Source organism: Pongo pygmaeus, chromosome 9, assembly GCF_028885625.2.
Source record: "Pongo pygmaeus isolate AG05252 chromosome 9, NHGRI_mPonPyg2-v2.0_pri, whole genome shotgun sequence".
NCBI lineage: Eukaryota > Metazoa > Chordata > Mammalia > Primates > Hominidae > Pongo > Pongo pygmaeus.
In genome coordinates, this window is record NC_072382.2 from 16,273,823 (window position 1) to 16,294,579 (window position 20,757).

The following is a 20,757-nucleotide window of genomic DNA, read 5'->3' on the forward strand; positions in this document are numbered from 1 at the left end:
AGAAAGAGATTACCAAGGACCTAGAACACATGAGTTTAGGGGCCCAGGGAGATTAAGATTTGGAAGAAAGTTATGTGAAATCTACAGCCAAAGGATAGCAGGAGGATGTGTGTGTGTGTATGTGTGTGTGTGTGTGTGTGTGTGTTGGAAGGGGCAGGTGGGAACCTTTGGAGAATTCCTGTAGGCTGCTAGTGAGGTGCTATGATCTCTAGGTCTTGGTAGTTCCTTGCAAGGAGACATGGTTCTGAAAGGTTGGCACCCTTATAGGTTTTTGAAATATTTTTGTTATCCATAGGGGTGACCCTGGAGATCATTACCAAAGTTTAAAAATTTCACCACTAAGCACACAGGTTACCCTTCTCATGGTGGCATGGCAAAGCTTGATTTGCAAGGGTTTCTTTTGGATTTTCCACAATGATTCCCTTTAAAAATAGGAGCTCCTTCAGGGTAAGGAAGGAAGGAGAAAATATCCCTTCTAACCTATTTTCTCTTTTTCATTCCAAGGACTCTGGAAAGGCACAGCAGGATTGGTTTTGAAATCTGTAGAATTTTAGTGCTGTCCATTCTCCCAAGTGGATGCCTTTAGTGAAGGTAAAAGGAAAGACTGTTTGCTGTGTCAAGGGAAGGTTCATATGCAAATCCCAAGACTCAGATGTTATTTCAGAAGAGTTGGTGTCCATAGTAAAGTAGAACTGGCCCGGGTTCATATGCCTACAAGGGCAAGTGTATGAGGCAAATATGAGGAAACCGGCAGAACAGAAGAGGTGGAATCTTCCTGGGAGAAAAAGTAAAGAGAGTTCTAGGTGGAGAGGGGATCAATGTGTTGAGCAAACACCTGGCTGTCTTCTTAGTTCCTATATGAAATCATGGAAAAGACTTTAGAACAAAGAATAAATATGTCATAGCAGCAAAACAACGTGCACTCTTTTGGTCAGAAATAGAAACTGTTAAAAGGAAAAGAAAAACAAACCAAAAACAATAAAAAACACCTTTAAGTTTGAAAATGACAGAAGTTAAGAAGTGGAAAGTTGCCTGGGATATGCTTTTATTGTGACCTCTCTAATAAACCCGTCCCTACTCCATCTTCATGTCCTTGCTTATCCTAGGCAGCATGGTGGCAGCCGTGGCATTCATCAGGCTAAAGTGCTCATTTTTGGCACTTGGGCTTGAGATGGCAGTGAAGCGGCATCGTTTGTCTGGGGAAATGCCAGAGGTTTGTTGTCTCACAGTATGGAAATTGTAGATGTGGACACCAAAGGAGTGGGTTTAAGAGCAAAAGTTTAATAGGCAAAAGAACGAAGAGAGACTTTCCTCATGCATTGGAAGGGTGTCTGAGCAGGTTTCCGGGTTTGGGGAAGTTGTGGTTGTTTTTACAGAGGAGCTTGAGAAGTCAGTGTCTGATTTACATAAGGCTCAGAGGATTGTTTAGAGCAGGTGTGCCATTTATGTGATACATGAAGAGCCTGGCTATCCCACATGACTCTTTAGTATGCAAACGGGACCTCTACCTGGCCTGTGCCATGTCATCTACACACGTGAAGACAAAGAAAAGGGAATAGGAGGCCAGACATGGTAGCTCATAACTGTAATCCTAGCACATTCTGAGGCCAAGGACGGTGGATCACGAGAGATAAGGAGTTCAAGACCAGCCTGGCCAAGACGGTGAAACCCCACCTCTACTAAAAAAACACGAAAAAAAAAAATTAGCCGTGCATAGTGGTGGGCACCTGTAATCTCAGCTACTCAGGAGGCTGAGGGAGAGAATTGTTTGAACCCAGGAGGCAGAGGTTGCAGTGAGCTGAGAATGCACCACTGCACTCCATCCTGAGTGACAGAGCGAGATTCCATCTGAAAAAAAAAAAAATAGGAAGAGGAAACCTCTACATTGAGTATGCCTGGCTTCCAGGTATCTCTTTTCTATTTGCACAGATGCTGACATTTACCTATGCAAGCTTTTAGCTTGCTTATGTGTGCTTGCGGCTTGATTTTTTAGGCTGATTTTTGCTAGAAAAGAAATTATATAGGGGCTGCTTTTTTATTAAAAGAAAAACTTTACCGAGGACTCTCTTACCTACACTAACTGTTTAATAATTTCTTTTTAGCTCCTGTATCAGCAGTGCTTGCGCCTGATAGGTGATGATCATGAGGGGGACCAGGAGCCTCTAGAATTACAGCCTAGTTGCCAGCGTTCTCCAGATGGAGTGTTTCACTTCCCAGCAGCCCCTGCTGATCAGTTTGACAAGCAGATGAACAGAAGTTCTCAAATACACAATAAGCAGATAATCCCAACGTCACCAGAAATATCAAGTTGTGATGGCATTTTGTCAAATTGTCTTTATGTTTTGTCTGCATCATGTGTTGCTTTCTGAGGGAAGTTTTTTGAGTTCTCCTACTGAGACTGTGGGTTTGCATTTTTCTTTTGTATGTCTGTCAGCTTTTACCATGTATAGTTTGTAGTTGTGTTGTGCTGTGAGTCAGATTCATGACCTATGTTGTGGGAGAATTTCTGTATTTAACAGATGTTCAACTTACGTTCTATTTTGCCTAGTGTTGATGGTATTACTTTGCTTTTCAGTTTTACATTCATTTAGTATATCTTTCCTGTCCGTGAACCCTTGTTGTTGTTTATTTCAGATATGCTTGCTTATGTACTGTTGGTGACCCCCAAATTCATATGTTGAAGACCCAACTCCCAATGGACTTGGAAGTGGGCCTTTGAGAAGTAATTGGGTTTAGATTAAGTCATAAAGGTGGATCCCCCATGATGGTATTAAGTCCTTCTAAGAAAAGGAAGAGAGTCTGAGCTCTCCTCTGTCTCCACCATGTGAGGGCACAGAGATGTATGCTTCTTGGACTTTGTTTTTAACTCAGTATGAAAAACACATATTTTAATAAGAAAATTACCCCATTCATTTTTAGTGTGTTTATTGATAATTTTGGACTTACTTGTGCCATATTTAAGAAATCCTCTTTCCTCTTTCCCATGCTTTCTTGTTGTTTTTTTAATCCAAGTGTATGATAAGGTTTAGGGATCACTTTTTTAACAGGGCCATGAAGGGCTAGATAAGGGAAGCTGGCTTGCATTCAGGGAAGTGGCAGAGGAGGGAAGCTGTCAGCTGGTCTGTGCTAAGATGACCTTAGCCGCAGACCCTGGATGAACATCCACTTCTGGATACAGGCCCTGCCTGAGGCACCATTTTGAAATATGCAAATTTATTTGCTTTGTGTTCTTTCATCATCTGTATTAGCTTTTGCCTCTTGAGTGCCAAAATATAGCTGTTTTTATATGGCCCCAAGTTCCTGAGTTTATTTTTTGTGTAAGAATTTTCCACCATTTGAAATCCCAAATGACATGTTTACTCTCTTTCTGAGACAATGCTTTCATTTCAGTCAATGTAATAAATCAGCCAGGTCTTAGGAGTTTAGGAACCTGATTGGATTGATTTATAATAAGCTGTAACAGATCTACCACATCCTTCTAAGATGAATTGAAGATTTTTAAGAATTCCATGACCCACACTATTCATTAGCTGCACACTTTCAAATCGTATCTAGTATAAACATTCAATTTTGTGGAGGTTTATTTTTTTGGAGAGATGAGGTGTTGGTTAATACTGGTAGACTTTACTCCAAAAGACAATTCTATTAAGATTTCTATTGTTTTTTAAAATCTAGACTATCAGAAGGAGTAAAAATGCCAATTTTTTTTTCTTTTTGCTGTGGCTACAATGTTCACAGTAATCCAAGCTCCAATGACAGGGTGGGAGAGTGGAGCCAAATGAGGCCACCTTTTTTTTCATGAAGTGTATTTTTCTTCTTTGAGATCAGGGATTCATGAATTGTAATATAAGTGTTCAATTATAAAGTTCTTATGATAGTGCATGGCACGTGTCCTTTCCATCATCTGGATTTTTCCACTTTTACTGTGTGGCTCACTCTTACTCACTCTCCAGTCTTCACCTTAGTGGTCACTTCTCCCTGGAATGCCCTTGACCCCTTAAGATAGCAGTGCCGCAAACATCAAAAGCTGAATTTATAACCAGACTCACAGGCAACCCTTGTCCTATGCCATGCTTCACTAATGATGAGGAAGTGAGAAAGAGTAGGGGAAAGGAGGCACAACAAATGTCATTTCCATAGCAGAGGCCTCAAGGCCAGCCCACTTCATTCTCTGCAGATCCTTTTCTGCATAACAATGATTAAAGGTAGCCTAGGAAAGCCATTTGTCTGAGGTTTCACCTTTGATACCTTGCTATTCACTAAACTAAGAGATTGAGTCCATTCTTTACTATAGCCATTGCCTCATAAATCTATACATATCAGGGGTATTTATTTTCAATAAAGTATCCATACAGATTAGGTATATTCTATTGACAATTTTATTAAAGTTCTTCATTTATCTTCCAGATAGTGGATTCTATCAACCAAGTTTCATCAAGGGTTCTGATTCCCAGAGGTAGGAACTGAGCCTGGCTTTCTAGCTACATGTTTACTGACAACCCCAGCCTTCCCTACAAGACTTAAGCATATTTAAAGACTATACCCTCCCCTGCCTCCAGCTTGGATTGTAACCTCCTCAGAGCATGGATGTGTGTTTTAACATCAAGTCTCCATGTGAGAAAGAGTTCCTGTGATATCATAAATGCCCAATCAACATTTGTAAGTGAAGAAAGCTATTCTGTGGTGTCTGCTTTAACATTAAGAGATGACTTGCCCAGGATTGCTAAGCAGCTTCATTGTCTACAATGGAACAAGATTCTGTGGGTAGCAGATCCATTGGTGCCAGTGACAGGAGGCCTCAATGGAACCTAGTGCCCTAATGATTCTGATGGCGCCTTGATTTTCTTCCAGCACAGAGCCGTAAAATGGAATATTCTTCTGACACAGATACTTCATGTATCGCACCATCAGCCGTGTCCCGAGGCCCCTCCTTTGGTATTTTTCCACACTGTAGCTCATTCCTATTTCACAAGAAGGGTCCATGGTTATCCATGAGACAGGGACCCCCTCTGGGCCCAGCATACAGGCTGCTGGCAGGGCTCCTAGGCAGCGCTTGATGTAATGCAGGCTCCTCTTATTCTTCCCTAGCTTCCAGTTGTCATTTACCAGGCCAGCATAAGACACATCCAGCTGGGCATACTTAAAGTTGGGAGTTTCGCTGTAGAAAACAAAAAGAAAGCCAACAACTTTCATCCCCACTCCTGTAATTTCTAGGTGCCATTCCATTCTAGAGATCCCAGGCCCTCTTCTTGTTTAAAGACCCACCATTGCCAAGTGGTGTATTTTGACCATTGACAACCTTTATTCATCCCAAGGAATGAATTCATCCTCTCTTCATTCCAAAACTGATTTATGTGAATTACAGAAATGCGCAAGGAATAGCAATTATAAATGATCAGCACATGTTTTTTGTACCTCTCCAATTCATCATCTAGGTGGTCTGTCTCAGCCCAGCTTCCAAGCTTGCTTTTATTGGAGCCGTGGATCTTCAGGATATCTTCCATAATAAAGAGGAGTGCTCTCGAATGCTCTACCTTCACTGAATTTGAAAATGCAGCCGCTCTTATCCCTTCACCCAAACTTTCTTGAAAACCTGAGAGAAAGCCAAGAAAGCAATATTGTCAGACATGGAGTTCTCTACTTACACTGCTCCCACCTGATTAATACGTCAGTGCTTAGTAGTTCTGAAACCTGAGTTTATGCTACAATCAGCTATAGTCCTTGACAAACCACAGATTGCGCCACATCTCCAAGCTCTGAGAGTTTCTATGAATTTACATCTCTAATGAGCTCTCAGGTGATGCTAATGCTGTTAGTTGAAGACACAATTTGAGAAGCACAGCTGCTTGCCCATTTCTTCAGACTTGTTACCTTGGATTTGGAGTTTCTGTTTCCAGTTTATGATCTCACAATTTTTCAAAACTTCTTGTGATTTTTGAGGGTCTTTGGAGAATATACGATATACATTAGTGTATGAATCCATGTCATCAGTCATCTCCTGTATAGGACGGTGAAAGATCAGATCATTCTCTTGAACTTTTTCTTCTCCTCTCACTGATTGCAATTATCAGAAAAATGAAAATTCAAAAGAAAATTTTAACACTAGCCCACGATGGCTGCAGTTGGGCACATGGATATTAGAACCGAGACCTATAAGTTACTGCTGACCTCTTACATGTGCAACTGGAGTTTGTTAAATATTGAACACTGACAGATACTGGTTATAAACCTGCTTATCAGATACATAACAAAGACAGGATGAAATCAGTCACCCGCCACCAGGCCTTAAGATGCCTCACCTTTCTCCCTACCCACTCAACTGCACACTTACCTTATTTTATATATAGCATCACAGAGCACCTAGCAGAAGCAAAGGAATGCAACAATTGCTTCTCTCCCTGCTTCTCTCACCTCCTGGGCCACACATATCCCCCTGTTATATATACTGTGCCCCATGTAACCTCCTGTGGGACATATTCTGGGTTGTACTGAGTCTGTGTTGATAGGGTTAAGTTCTTAAACTTGGCACAAGATGAATTTAACCGTGATTTCTCTAAGTTTTGGTGCCTACTGTTTCACCAGACACCTACAATCTATACTGTTCTAGAATCTACAGTGTCCAGGGTTTAAGCAAGATACTTTAGTGAATATAAACATTAATGAGACATTGCCTTTTCCCAAGGCTACAGGATATCAGCCTCTTTGAAGAGTGCCATGGCCTTTACAGCCAGAAGCCCACAAAATAGAATGAAGTAACGGAATTTTTGTTGGCACTCTGCGCAATTTATGTGGTGTTAGACTCATGGGTTTTAAAGAAAAAGACTAGTGATCCCATTCTGACAAGCCACAAACTTCATGGGATGATAAGTATCTGTTTATCAGGGGAAATATAAACAATAAGTGTGAGAGTTTTAGCAGTGAATGTATTAATATTATGTTGAAAATTGTATTGCTAAGGAGTAAAAGAGAAAATAGTGCAAATAATTTTAAAGAAACCTTCAAGAATTTGAAGGTACTTTTGTAATTGCAAGTTCGTGAATATGGCCAAAACACAACACCTCAATGGTTAAGAAAGACCCAATTTTAAAAGAGTGACTGATAACAGCCAAGTAAATATTCAAAGAATTATAAAAAGACTATCAAAGTAAACTAGAAAATAACAAATGGAACAATTTGTAAAAATGAAAGCCATAAATAATGAAATGTACAATAAGACACAGTGCAAAGGATATATAAATCCAAAAGTTCATTTTTAAATGGCAAAAAGAGAAAGAGAAGAAGAGAGAGAAATAAACTTCTGGTAAGGCATTTAAAGGAAATAGAAGAGAAAGAGAAAAAAGAAAAAAAAAGACATAAGGTATGAGCCATGAGAACGGAAACAGAAAAGAAAAAAAGACTTATATTAGAAGATCACATACTACTGCAAGGCAACATATTCACTGATAAAGAAATGGATGTTATCCCTCAAGAATAAACTATCAAAATTGACTTTCAAAAAATAGTAAACTTCAACGAACTAATAGAAATATCAGAAATGAAATTAAACATCGACTATTTGAAAAGTGGACAAGAATTATGGCCTCCAGCTCCATCCGTGTTGCTACAAAGGACAATATTTTATTCTTTTCTGTTGCTGTGTAGTATTCCATAGGAATATAAGTACCAAGTTTTTTTTATCCAATGTACCTTTGATGGGGATCTGGGTTGATTCCATGTCTCTGCTATTGTGAACATTGCAGCAATGAACATCCTAGTGCATGTGTCATTTTGGTAGAATGATTCATTTTCTTTCGGGTATTTACCTAGTAATGGCATTGATGGGTTGAATGGCAACTCTGTTTTAAGTTCTCTAAGAAATTTCCAGACTACTTTCCACAGTGCAATAATCCTAAGCAAATTAATGCTGTAACAGAAAATCAAATATCACATTCTCACTCATAACTGGGAGTTACACATTGACCATACTTGGCAAAAATGTGGGAACAATAGACATTATGGACTCTAGAAGTTGGAGGGAAAGGGGCAGTGTTAGAAAACTACCTATTGGGTACTATGCTCACTACCAGGGTGATGGGATCTGTCCGTACTCCAAGACTCAGCATCATGCAGTATTCACATGTAACAAATATGCACGTGTACCAGTTTATCTAAAAGGAAAGCTTAAATTAAAAAATAAAAAGTAGCCAAAATTAGATTATTTTACATTTCAATTCTACATAAGCCAAAATCAAACACATAATTTTAATAGTAGAGTTTGGTAACAGATGAAAACAACCTAATGCCAAATCTGGTAAAGAAATAACAAAAAGAGAGTTACTGACCATATTGGCTTATGAATACAGATGCAAAAATTCTGAATAAGATATTCAGTAGCATATGAAAAGAATGTGAAGGTGAACAGTTTGTTTTAGAAAGGCCAGAATGACTTTGATCAGATGATCTTTTAGTGTAACAAATTAAAGGAGGAAAAAATTACATGAGTACATAAATTGCCATAAAAAGACAAAAATGAAATAAAATAAAATTTACCCTTCATTCTAAACGTAATTTCTATGAAAGTGGGAAAAACAGGAAAGTGCTCTAAACCTGTAAATACAGAATTAAATGTAATTCCAAAGGTAAGTGTTTATAGCTATTTCATTAAAATCAGGAATGAGAAAATGATAGAACTATTATTACGATTAGTTGGTATTGTTTTCTTAGGCTGTACATTATGCAATAAGGCAAGAAACTAAAAACCCATACAAATAATTGCAAAGAAGCAGTAAATTACTTTGTTTGTTGATTACAGTATTACACAGTTAGAAAATCTAAGAGACTTCGACAAAAACAAAAACAAATAACACCCCACACAAACAAACACTATTTTAAAGCATAGTGTGACATATTTGAAAATCAAGAATATAAATAGAAAGCAATAATAAAATAAGAATGCTCAGAAATAGAAAAGGAAAAATAATAATCTTAAAAAATACTATAAAATACCTAAGGGTAAACTTAATGGAAAACCACGTAGTTTGCCACAGGAAAACACGAATATTCTACCAGGTGGCATAGAACACAAACTGAAAAACTGAGAGAAACACCATATTTCTTGATAAAAATATTTAGTATCACAAAAATACTAATCCTTCCACAATTGTCTAAAAAAGCTCCTCCAATACAAATCACAGTTGCAGTACTTAGCTGGGGTAATTGGGGAACTGAAAATTTAGCTTTTGTTCATATAGCTCTTAAGTTTATAAGAAATAGGAAAGTAAGAAAAAGATCAGTGAAGGGTGATTTGCTTTATTAGATATTAAAATTTACCACAAAACAATGAAATAGCATGAGAAAAGACTACAAATACAGAAATAGCTACAAAAATATATAAAAATTTTATATGACAAAATAGACGTTTATGTTTCAGTAGCACAATGACTTATTTAATAAATAGCACTAATGTAATTAGCCAGCCATAAGGGAGATAAATATAAAAGAATGTAATTCATGCTATTCAAAAATATATTCCAAATAGAATGAAGTTTGAAATGTCAAAAGTAAAAATTAACTCATTGTAAGACAAAATGAACAAAACAACTTCTTAATTATTAACAAAAAATCCCCCAAAGCCTCAGGAATCATAGTGAAAAAGATATTTGATTACATGAAAATTAAAAATTGCTTCATGTGAAAATCTATCAATAAAATAGAAAATAATTCTAAATTGGACAAAAAATTTGTATCATACACCTTGTGTTAGTATCCCTCATATCCAAAACACATAGAGAATTTTAAGAATGACACAAAATCCCAGTGTAAAAATGGTCAAACAATATAAACAGTTCAGAAATAAACCCAAAATGACTGATAATCATATGAAAATATATGTTGAATATCACTAGTCAGGGAAATGCAAATTAAATCTACAATAAGATGCCACTTTTCACCCACCAGTTTGGCATAAATTAGAAGAAGGATAACATTCAGTGCTGGTGAGAGTGTGGGAAACAATTCTTCCACAAATTGTTAATGGAAATAATACCGTGGAATCCTTTGGGAAGGTAGTCTGGCAGTGCCTGCTTAGGATAAGCTCTGACTTGGACGTATCCCTTTTGGAAACCAATTGAATTGAGAAAAGTTTCCAGGATGTAAAGACATGGATACAAGGATGTTTATTGAAGCATTGTTTGTAATGGCAAAGAAGTATGAATAATTTGAACCCAACAGGAGGAGAATGACTGACTAAATAGCATTGCATTTACTCTATGGAATGCCACAGTTATTAAAACAAATACGTTAGTGCTCTATTGAGTCATTCAAAGCAATGTCCATATGTCAAAGGCAAATTAAAAAGTGATGACAGAAGACATCATAACTGAATATCCATTTGTGTGTTAATATGGGCAAGGACACTGATTACCCCAAAGTGTAGGAATGGAAGAGAGGAGGGCAAAGGAGGTGAGAGGTTATTAACTTCTTAAAATCATGTTGGATTTTTCCACTTGTATTATCAACATACACTATCTTTCTGATTAAAAACCAGCAAAGAAAAAATTAATTGTTTTCTAGAGAAATTCTCCTGCATCTCACCTTAAAAAGATCTTATTCAAAATTGCATTGACTTTCAATACTGAAAGAAACGGGGTATACTATGGAATCAGACTAGGTGATTGCATTTCCAAGTAAATTGCAGCATATTTCATTCTTTCCATTTTTTTGGTCATATACGTGTGGCATGGAACTTTAATATTTTAATACTTTTGTTTACTTACTCACTTTATAAAAACTAGCCTTGTTCAAAACAATCCATATATGAAGTTACTGCTTGATGGTACAGTTACATTGTTAAAATACACATAGTAACTACAAAGTTACTGAAGTAAAAAGAACTATTTGACCTCGCAGGGAAGGTGTTAGGGTCACCTTATTGTTATGTGGGGGCTCAGCATCTATACCCACCTGAAGCTGAACTGGCCATGAGGCTTCAGTTCACTAATCAGATGTGCATGAAACAGACACAAAAAGGGGAAGTCTTTAGGGCCAAAAAATAGACATAGGTTTGTATTACTATTTCAGCTTAATGATGTATTCCTTGTGTGTTCTTAGCCAATAATGGCTAATTATGGTAAATACTATTTAGAATTATGTGCTATGTACTAAGTGTTTGACATATGGTATCTCATTTAAACCTTGTGTAATCCTCTGAAGAATGTCCTCCTTTTTTTCCCATTTTAACAGATGATAAAACTCACAGAAGGGCCTATGGTTATATAGCTAGTAAAAGTGGCAGAGTTCATTGAACTTGAATTCAGATTGGGCAATGCTTTAACAGCTGGTATCCAGCAGCTACATGACTTAATATTTCTCAGTGTTGTTTCCTCATCTCTAAATTGAAGATATTAATGCTCACTTTGTAAAATTGTTCTGATGATGACAGTCACTAATGAGGGAAGTGCTTCCACACAGTTGACACACAGTAATTGTGTGTCCCTTCCCTGGTTCCTGAGAAGTAAATTTTTTTTTTTTAAGATAGGGTCTCACTCTGTTGCCCAAGCTAGAGTAGAGTGGTGTGATCTTGGCTCACTGCAGCCTCAACCTTCTGGGACTCAAGCCATCCTCCCACCTCCATCTCCTGAGTATCTGGGAGTATAGGCATGCACCACTATGCCCTGCTAATTTTGTATATTTTCTTTAGAGATCAGGTCTCACTGCGTCGCACAGGTTGGTCCCAAAATCCTGTCCTCAAGAGATCCTCCTGCCTTGGCCCCCCAAAGTGCTGGGATTACAGGTAAAAGATGCCATGCCTGGCCATGAGAGGTAATTTTACTGGTAGACTACTGCCTTGGTTTTTGTTTCTAAGTCACTGTTCTGATATCTCAGACACCCAACTTTCCCTGTAAATTGGCCTCCATTCAGCCCCTGCAGGTGGCCCCTGCCACCTCAAAGGGCCCTTAATCTGTGAGTGTCAGCCTTGTCCTTTTCCTCCTCTTCCACCTTGACCCCCTTTCCCAAATGAGTCTTATGCTTTACAGGAAGAGTGGTAAAATGTCACACTCATGCAAGGTGCCCAGTACTGAAGGAGTGTTTTAAAATACTCACATTTCCTTTCACACTATAAAAGCAGCCATGGTGTATGAATTGGTCAGTTTCTCAGTCCCTTTGGACCTGCCTGGCTCCACCAGTCCCTGTCTGTGTGCCTACCTGTTTTTGAGGTCGGATAATAACCATCTGATACTCGGGCCAGGAGTCCACCAACACCTCCATGTTGAAGGGGTTCCCGTGATTGATGTGAAACAGTGAGCCATACACCTGAAGGAGGGTTGAAGGGGAATAGTAGAGGTTGAGATCCCCAGAGATGGGGGTCTGTATGTGAAGAGGAAGAGAAAAATAGAAGTGAGGAGACAGCACAGGGACCAAGTCGGTGATAGTGTGATATGCAGCATCTCCAGGACCATACTGATAAAGTGTAGTGACCTGCAAACAGGCAGAACCCACTGGGAGGTGTCCTTGTGATACCACAGAGCTACTGTGTACTAGCTGGGCACTTGTTAATGCTCTTAGCACTTACGTTGTATGGATTCATTCAGTGTCCACAACAACTTTAAGAGGTAGGTACTAATATTATTCCCATGTTATTAATGAAAAGACCAAAGGTAAAGGCATAGAAAGCTAAAGACACAGGCACAATGATATCTGACTAAAAAATGGCAGCCTTGCAATGCATATTTATTGAATCTGGCCCCAAACCTATGTTCGTAGCCACCATTCTCCACCACCTCTCCAAATGGGTGATAAAATCTGCAGAGTGGGCCTAGCTGCCTGTTCCCGAGGAGAAGCAGCAGCTCTTAACATGCTTCCTTTGTCCCCAACCCCATCCTGTTTCCCAGCTCCAACCTTCTGCACAGAGTCAAGAAGGACCAGAATCATGAGCCTGTTATTTTCTCATCCTCAACACCCCTACTCCCATAACCCAACCTCCCACTGTTCCTTCACCTTCAGGGACTCAGGAATGCTCCTTGCTAAAGATTCAAATAGGGCCAGCAGCCTCTTGGAATTATTCAATAGAATCATTTTGCGGGATGCTTCAGTCCTTGAGCCCTTGAAGAAAAACTCTGAAGAGAAGTGAAGGGAAAATGTTAAAGGACCAAATGAAATTAAAATGCATTTTACACATCTCCATTCAAGTAACACTCATGATGTAGGTGCTGTTAGTATCATCTTCATTTTGAATACACCAAAGCTTAGAGAGACTAAGTGAATTTCTCAACTTCTTACAGGGAGAAATGACAGAGACATATCCAAAACCCATGCATTTCCTCTCTGGTGGAATGAATTAAAAGTGAATATTAAGAGTTCTGTGAACTTCCCACATGCCTGTAGCAGAACACTCCATCACCATCACCATAACTTTTCCTTGTATTTTGGTCATGAGATGCCTGAGGAGTCTTCTTTCTTCTGGAATAGAAAATATCTAAGAACAGTTGTGACTGGAAACCTCAGAGCAGGAGTGGCAAAGATTTTCTTTATTTTCTTAGGGCCAAATATTTCAGATCTATAACCATTTTGAAATTTTTCCCAGTTTCATGACAAAAATAAGAAAAAAACATGGAAAATTTTGAAACATATCTGTAAATTTCCATTGAAATAACATTTGAAATTCTTACAAATGTGCCAAAGAGTATAACCGTTGACATTCCATAGTGCCAAACCGGTTCTTAGCCAAAAGTGACTTTACGGAGAGCCCTCATTTTTAAATGTAGTTCAATGCATTGTTTTTCATTTGGAATGTTCCTCTCTAAGTTATGTTTAGTAAGATTTTGCCATTTGTGTAAGACTTCTCTGCTTCCCAGGCCTAATTCATAAGCCAGAAAAAACTCAGTTTTTCAGAAATTAAGGATTCCATTTTTACCTAAAATACTGGCTTTACTCTCAGGGTCTTTTCATTAACTCAGCCAATGAATTTTCCTACCTAGGTGCACAAGAAAAATAAAACAAATGGATAGAACACAAAAATCCCTGTGAATTTTCCAAAGCCAAATTTTATGACTGCTGCAACATTACTGCTTACTACCACTTCTTTTCTGGCCCCGTCAGCTGTTAGTGGCCTCTACTGTTAGTGGCCTCTAAGTGGATCCAAGCCAGTTAATTCCCAGATCAAATTCATTCCTAGACCCAGTCCATTTTCTGTTGCAACTCCAAAACCAGTTTGGATCACAGATTTGCTCAAGGAAATTCAGAGAGCCCAAACACAAAAGTGTGAAGCTCCAAAATGCAAGATGGAGCTTACCTTTGATCCTCAGCCACTCTGAGAGATCAATGGACACAGGTGGATCCTGCAGGTACCTTCTGTGTTTACTCAGTGCTCCTGGGCATACCAGAAGCTCCACTTCAGATTCTGCTTCTGACACAATCTGATAAAGAAAAACTTCAGCTGACTTAAATTTGAAGGACTTTAGTTGAGCAATGAACAATTCATCGATCCAGCAGGCTTCAGAATCGCAGCAGATTCACAGAGGCTCTTGGGGTGCCTTGTGGTCAAAACAAATTTATAGGGAAAAACGTTGAAGTGACGTCCAGGAACCGGAAATGAGTTACAGAAACAGTGAGATTGCTGTCAACTGGGTGTTTGCCTTATTTAAACACAGTTTGAACATTCAACAGTCCATGAGTGGTGATGTAAGGCTGCTGGGATTGGCCAACATTCAAGTATTGTTACAGGTGCACACTCCTAAATTAGGTTTTCAATTATGTCTGACTATTAAGCTAGGTGACTCTTCACCCACAAGGACTCAAATGAAGTACAGAGTCCTTCTCAGACCATATTTAATTTGCTTTAGCACTTTGTAGCAAAATTCATTGAAAGGATTGTCTACAAATGCTACCTCCAATCCTCCTCCTAATCTTATCTAACTGGGTTTTTGCTGCTACAGTTTTACTGAAACATTTTTTAAAGCCATCAGTGATCTCTATGTTATTAAATCCAGTGGCCAATTTTTGCTTCTGTTCTTAATAGATCATTCTTTAAGACTTTCTTCACCTGGCTTCCAAGAAAACACACTCTCTTCATTTTCCTTCAACTTCACTGTTTACTTCTCAGTCTCCTCTGTGGACCCTTCTTTTCTCCCCAACTTCTTAATTTTGCATCACTTTAGAGTTCAGTCATTGGCCTTCATTTGTATCCGCACTTACTCCTTGGTAATCACATCTGGTCCCATGGCTTTAAAATCAATCTGCTTGCCAATGACTAATACATTTATATTACTATTAAAACTCTTTTCCAAACTCAAGACTTATCTATCTAATGGCCTGTTTGATATCTCTTGGATTCCACCCAATAACCATCTCAAACTCATTGTGTCTCAGATCAAACTCCTTATCCACCCTCTCCACCCAGCCTACTTCACCTGTAGTCTTTCTCAATTAAGTTGATGGCAACTCCACCTTTTCACCTATTCAAATAAAAACTTTTGGAATTATTCTTAAGTATCTTTTCCCCTCCTACTTTACATCCAATCCATTATGTTATTCTGCTCATTCTGGTTGGGAGAAAATTCTTCATGGCCTCTCACATTTCTGCATGTCTTAGGAGCAGAGACATTGACAGGCTTTGCTCCTATCTTTTCAAGGTTGTTTGTAAAGAGTACAGCTTGGAAGCTAGAGATACTACTTTCTTCAGAAGCAGAAGGCAGTTTTGCTGCAACACACATCTATTGCATTTGCTACATTAATCTGCCTTCCTGTATTTCCTCTGTAGGACTTGTGGAGCGAAGATGACTGACACAAACACATAAATCATTCTGCCTGTTGGAAGAGTCATAAACTCCTGCCTTTACCTGGAAGCTTGTGTTATCTTTCAGCATTTCTGAATCTGTGCCCCTGTAAATTTTTAGATGCTTCACAGTTCTCGGCAGTCTTTTCTAGATGGAGAATGTCTTTAGTCTTTTCTCTATGTAAAACCAGAAGGCTCCTTTTAAAAGAAAAGCCACATTTTGTTATTCGTTGTGTAACTCCTGCTGTCACTTCCGATCTCATTCAGAGAAAGATATAAAAAAGCCTTATAATAGCCATCTAAGTTCTCCATGACTTAGAGTCCTGTCATCTCCCTGACATCCCTCCAGTCATGTCCCTTCATGACTTCAATCTCTTTGCCTTCTCTGCTTCAGGCACTTTGCTTTCCTTTTTCTTCTGCTTGCATTCTGTTTTCTCATTATACCCATAGAAAACCCTATGACCTTCTTTAAGACTTCACCTTAAAGCCACTTGCTCAATGAGGCCTCCTCTGACCATCCTGTTAACAATTACAACTGTTCCCCTAGTGTCTCTGCAATGCTCCTGTGCCCCATTGTCATTCTCTGCCCCTTATCTTCTTCCTTATTTGACAGGTTCTCACTCTCCAGGCTGGAGTGCAGTGGCTGGATCATAAGTTACTGCAACCTTGACCATCGTCCCACCTCAGTCTCCTGAGTAGCTGGGACTACAGTCATGAATCACTGTGCCTGGCTAATTGTCTTATGTTTATGTTATAGGGATGGGGAGGTCTTTGTTTTTCAGGGTGGTCTCAAAATACTGGTTATAGTTTTATAACTTTCTGTGTCACACTCTGATTCCCCGAAATATTTAACAGAGACAAATAGAAAACCCAGAATAAATGTATGCTGACAATTCTGAAGACATTTCTATTTTTATATTACAATAATTTTAATGCTAGCTTCCTAAATATTTACTTAAGTAACGTGAATGTAAAAAATACTTTGGACTTATTTACTTAATCTAGGAGTGTTCTTTTATGTATAAGCCAATTTGGTAGTCACAACCTATAATGTAATACATGTGCATACACATAAACACATCTATATGTATATACACACAAAGATCCAATAGCTTTTACCTTGGAACTCTAGCCATGAGAGAGCAATACAGTCTCAACTGTCTGCATACATGTCCACATGGCTGAACTTTGTTAACCTTGATAGGTAATCCAGTGAAGGCTGTGAATCAAAATTTTAAATAAAAGGAGTTTCTGTGGCAGTTTGATTTTTAAAGGCCAAAACTCCCTATACTCCCAGAACACTAGGGTCAAAAACGGCACCACTTGAGATCATTACATATCAACCCGGTCCGACCCTGCTTAAAATAGCAGCACAAAAGCCCACTTTCCCATTCAACAGCAAACTCCAGATTCCAAACTATACTGGAGCCAAACAGTGTCACAAAAGAGTATCAGTTTATCAAATTCTAATTTCCCATGACTGTATCAGACACATGCAAACAATCACTAAAACACAATCCAACTGCTGCAGCATCAAGCAAGCCCCAAAAGTCTACAATGTGAAAGAGTTGTGGTGCTTCCTCTCTCCATTGGTTGGGCTCAATCGACCTGAAATAAAAATTCCTTCAGAATTTCTCAGATGGAGAGGAGCTGATCCCACTCTCTGGTTCCCACAAATGACACCCACTTGCCTGGATAAACACACAATGACAAACAAGCTCCTAAGAGTGTCCATACTGAAATAGTCAGGGTACTTCCCTCTCTTCATCAGTTGGGCTTGTTCAACCTGCAAGTGGAAATTCCTTTAAAAATTTCCCAAACTGAGAGGAGGAGATCTTTCTCTCTTGGCCCACAAAGGACAGTCACCTATCTGGATGCAGATATCAAATTTCAAAGGCAGTTCTCCCAAGGCAATCAGGAACATGGTTGGGGCCAGCTGTGGCTCACCCTAGAGAGAGGGCACTCATCTCTAGCCAAAACTAGGTAAGCACCTGCTTAGGAGGACTTTGAGATTCCCCGCCCAAGGCAGCCAAGCCAAAATGTTCCTGGTTGGGGAACCAAAATCTGTTACTGAAACACCAGGGATGTGGTCTAGGTCCTGCTGCTCACTGCACAGAAAACCAATTCAGATCAACAATTATTGCCAAGGAAGAAGGCTGAATCAGATGCTGTAGCAGAGGAGATGGCAGTTCAGTGTCAAATCCATCTCCCTGAACAACTAAAATTATGAGTTTACATAGCAGGGAAGAAATGTAACAATGTGTAGAAAAACAGGAACTCAGGAGACCTAAGGAAACAATCATAATGTATGAGGGGCCTGGTGTGCCATCGTCTGGATGTGATCATCTGGTGAGTTTCAGTTCTTTTATACTTTCTGAGGGACCCAGGGATCCTTTACTAAGGATGAAACTCATATAAAACAAATAAAAGTTTCAAACTTTAAGACCAGAAAGGTCAATTTCTATGTTTATATAAAAAACTGTCCATGGGACTACAGGGGAGGTTTCAATTCGAGTGCCAGTGCTAGCTGCAATCTGCCTCAAGTCTGCCTATGCTTCTGTCAAACTGTCTCAGGACCTTGGCCAGGAGAATAGCTTCCTCTCCCATCTATGGGCTCCTCTCTCATCTGTAGGGCTGCTGAGATTGCCAAGTTCTTACAATACCTCAGTTACAGAGCAGACTCCTTTGTATCAGCCTTTCAGACCAGCTCTGGACTCTCTCTAGATCTCAGCCTGTGCTTATGGTGTGCAGGGGGATAAGGCGTAACTAGACCCCTATGACTTCCTCCCAGAAACACATGCTATCTGACAGAGTGGTTACTCTGCAGGACTATAGCAAGAGATTCTCCAAGTCCACTTCTCTGATGTAGCTAATCTATGGATCAAAACTGAATAATTTAGCATCATGTGTCACTGCTTCTGGGCTCTCTGGGCCTAGCTCAGCTCTGATATCAGTCCCATCATACTCAGTATTAGTCATAAGTGACTTCCCAAAACACTGATGGCAGCTTGGATTCTGGCACAAACATGGGATCTCTGAATGGAAGCAATGAATTCTGGTTTTACTGGTGCTGAGGTTATGCTAATCAACTTTGGGCTTTTCAGGCTGTGTGAGAGACCTCTGATTCTAGGTCTCTCCAGCTGCCTAGCCCTGAATCCTCTTCCAAACTTTGGGACACCGCAGGTCCTTCAGGGGGTCATTGTGGAGTAGACGCCTATTATACCATTTAGGCATGGCCCCAGTTTCAAAAAGGGTCTCAAATTTGAGATTCCAGCTGTATCATCCAATGATACAGAAACTCAGACAGAATGAAGAGAACACATTCACCATCAATTACATGCTGCCAGAAGTCCACCCTCAATCAATGCTTTATAATTCCTGTAGTGATCTTGTGAGTAGAACAACAGTATTGCATGGCATTTTCGTGGTTATAAGCATACATTTATAAAACATACACATTTGAAAGCCGTTATATTATCAATGTTTTGATCTATGTTTATTTTTTGGTATACTTCATACTACAAAGAGTGGCAATAAGCTGGCCATCTTTGAACCCCTGTGAAGCCCTGAAACTGTTGTTCATGGCAGGGAATGGGGACTGCATGGCTGAGTGTCTGTGGGAGGCTGGTGGAGCTGCTCCCTCTGTGTATTCTCACAGTATATCAAGGACCTCTGGGATGCTTCGTTCATATTAATGTCCTTAATTAGCCTTTAGCAATGTGAAACTGGAATGCAGCAGCCAACTTAGGAAGACATCTGATAGCCGTTGGCACCTACCCATAGAATCCAAAAACTTCCTAGAGTTTCTGAGGAGACTTACTTTTGCAAGATCTTCTGGAGGAATTTAGAGAAACCTAAAGATTAAAGAATCACTCTATCCCAATCTAAGTTATAATAAATTCTTTCAACATTACCTTGAGGCAGTGACTAGATGCTTGTACATCTCTTCTGTGTAGTAGTACATTCCTGATTTCTGTTCAACAGGGAACTCACCAAGAGACTCTCATACTCTCAAATCCTGGAGCAATTCTCTTTCACTGGAAGTCTTTCTAGGGAAAAAGTTTTCTTTTCTGGTTTCTAAGATGACAGGTGGGCACTGTGACCTGGGGTTCCCATGAAATACTTGCTCTGTTTCAGAATTTCTAATGAAGTTCCTCCTAATGGTAAAAAGGAGCACCCTAACTCTTAATTCAGGAGCTTTGCTGATTGAGCAGATTCTTCACATCTGGACACTGAGGGAGGGGTTGTTCATTCAGTTAGAGGACCTTGAACTGATGGTGGCTTTAGATGTGGTTGCACTTTTCTGTAGCAAAAGAAAGGTGTTTTACCTTACTGGGTGCTGGTGGGAAGGCATAGAAGAGCCAAGTAAACACAGGTTCTTTAGGGTCAAAAAGGCTGATAGCACCAATTTAAATGGATCCCAGAAAAGAATGAGGGTTTCTGGAGTTTGAAATAAACAACAATCTGCCCTGTAGAAAAACTTGACACCGAAGTGGAATCTTGAAGCTTTTACAGAGGAAGAAATGGGATGTATAGATACTTCACGGAGAGACCAAGTCGTACCAAACTGTTCTGGGTTGGTGATGAGGTTCAATGCCTCCAGAGAAATCTGTAAATGGTATATGGTTTTAGCTAGATCAGGGAATTGGGAAAGTGTGGGATCCACAGGACATGCTTTCTTGGCTTGGAGCATCAGAGAACATTTTAAAGCTCTAAAGCTGTCTTATGTTTTTGGTTATCTTAGAGTCAAAAGAAGAGAAAAACAGGAACATTGGCTATACTACAAAGCAATAGGAGACTCTCCTTGTTGCTCCTAAATATTTTCTTTCTGATCCTTTCATTTCCTGTTTCCCATTTTTCTGCCCCAAATTTAGCTTTCATTATTTGCTTAGTCCCTGCTAATGCATTCTCTAAACCCATGTCCTAAAACTGTGGTTAAGAAAGACACCCGAAGCCTTCTTCCTTCCTCCTTTGTGACCAAAAAGTTGATCTGAGTACCTGCCTAA

The 20,757-nt window shown here is 39.4% G+C and overlaps 1 protein-coding gene across 2 annotated transcripts; it reads right to left on the reverse strand.

Moving 5' to 3' along the window:
- Positions 1-4,362: 4,362 nt before the first annotated feature.
- LOC129008947 (putative glycine N-acyltransferase-like protein 1B) lies at positions 4,363-14,512 on the reverse strand. Of its 2 annotated transcripts, XM_054441481.2 has the most exons (6): positions 14,270-14,512; positions 12,976-13,094; positions 12,184-12,291; positions 5,872-5,998; positions 5,416-5,593; positions 4,363-5,158 (listed from the first exon to the last, which is right to left on the reverse strand). In XM_054441481.2, exons 2-6 carry the CDS (start codon positions 13,051-13,053, stop codon positions 4,741-4,743), a joined length of 909 nt encoding a protein of 302 aa, XP_054297456.2. In that variant the 5' UTR covers positions 13,054-13,094; positions 14,270-14,512; the 3' UTR covers positions 4,363-4,740. The 2 variants fall into 2 exon arrangements, with proteins under 2 accessions (XP_054297456.2, XP_054297458.2); XM_054441483.2 differs by lacking the exon at positions 12,184-12,291.
- Between the last annotated feature and the right edge of the window lie 6,245 nt (positions 14,513-20,757).

Coding starts and splice junctions, on each gene's coding strand:
- LOC129008947 (XM_054441481.2), bottom strand. CDS start 13,053: ATGATTCTATTGAATAATTCCAAGAGGCTGCTGGCCCTATTTGAATCT. Junction 5,999..12,183: donor TTATCCGACCTCAAAAACAG/GTAGGCACACAG, acceptor CGTCCTATACAG/GAGATGACTGATGACATGGA. Junction 5,159..5,415: donor CTAGATGATGAATTGGAGAG/GTACAAAAAACA, acceptor TGTTTTCTACAG/CGAAACTCCCAACTTTAAGT.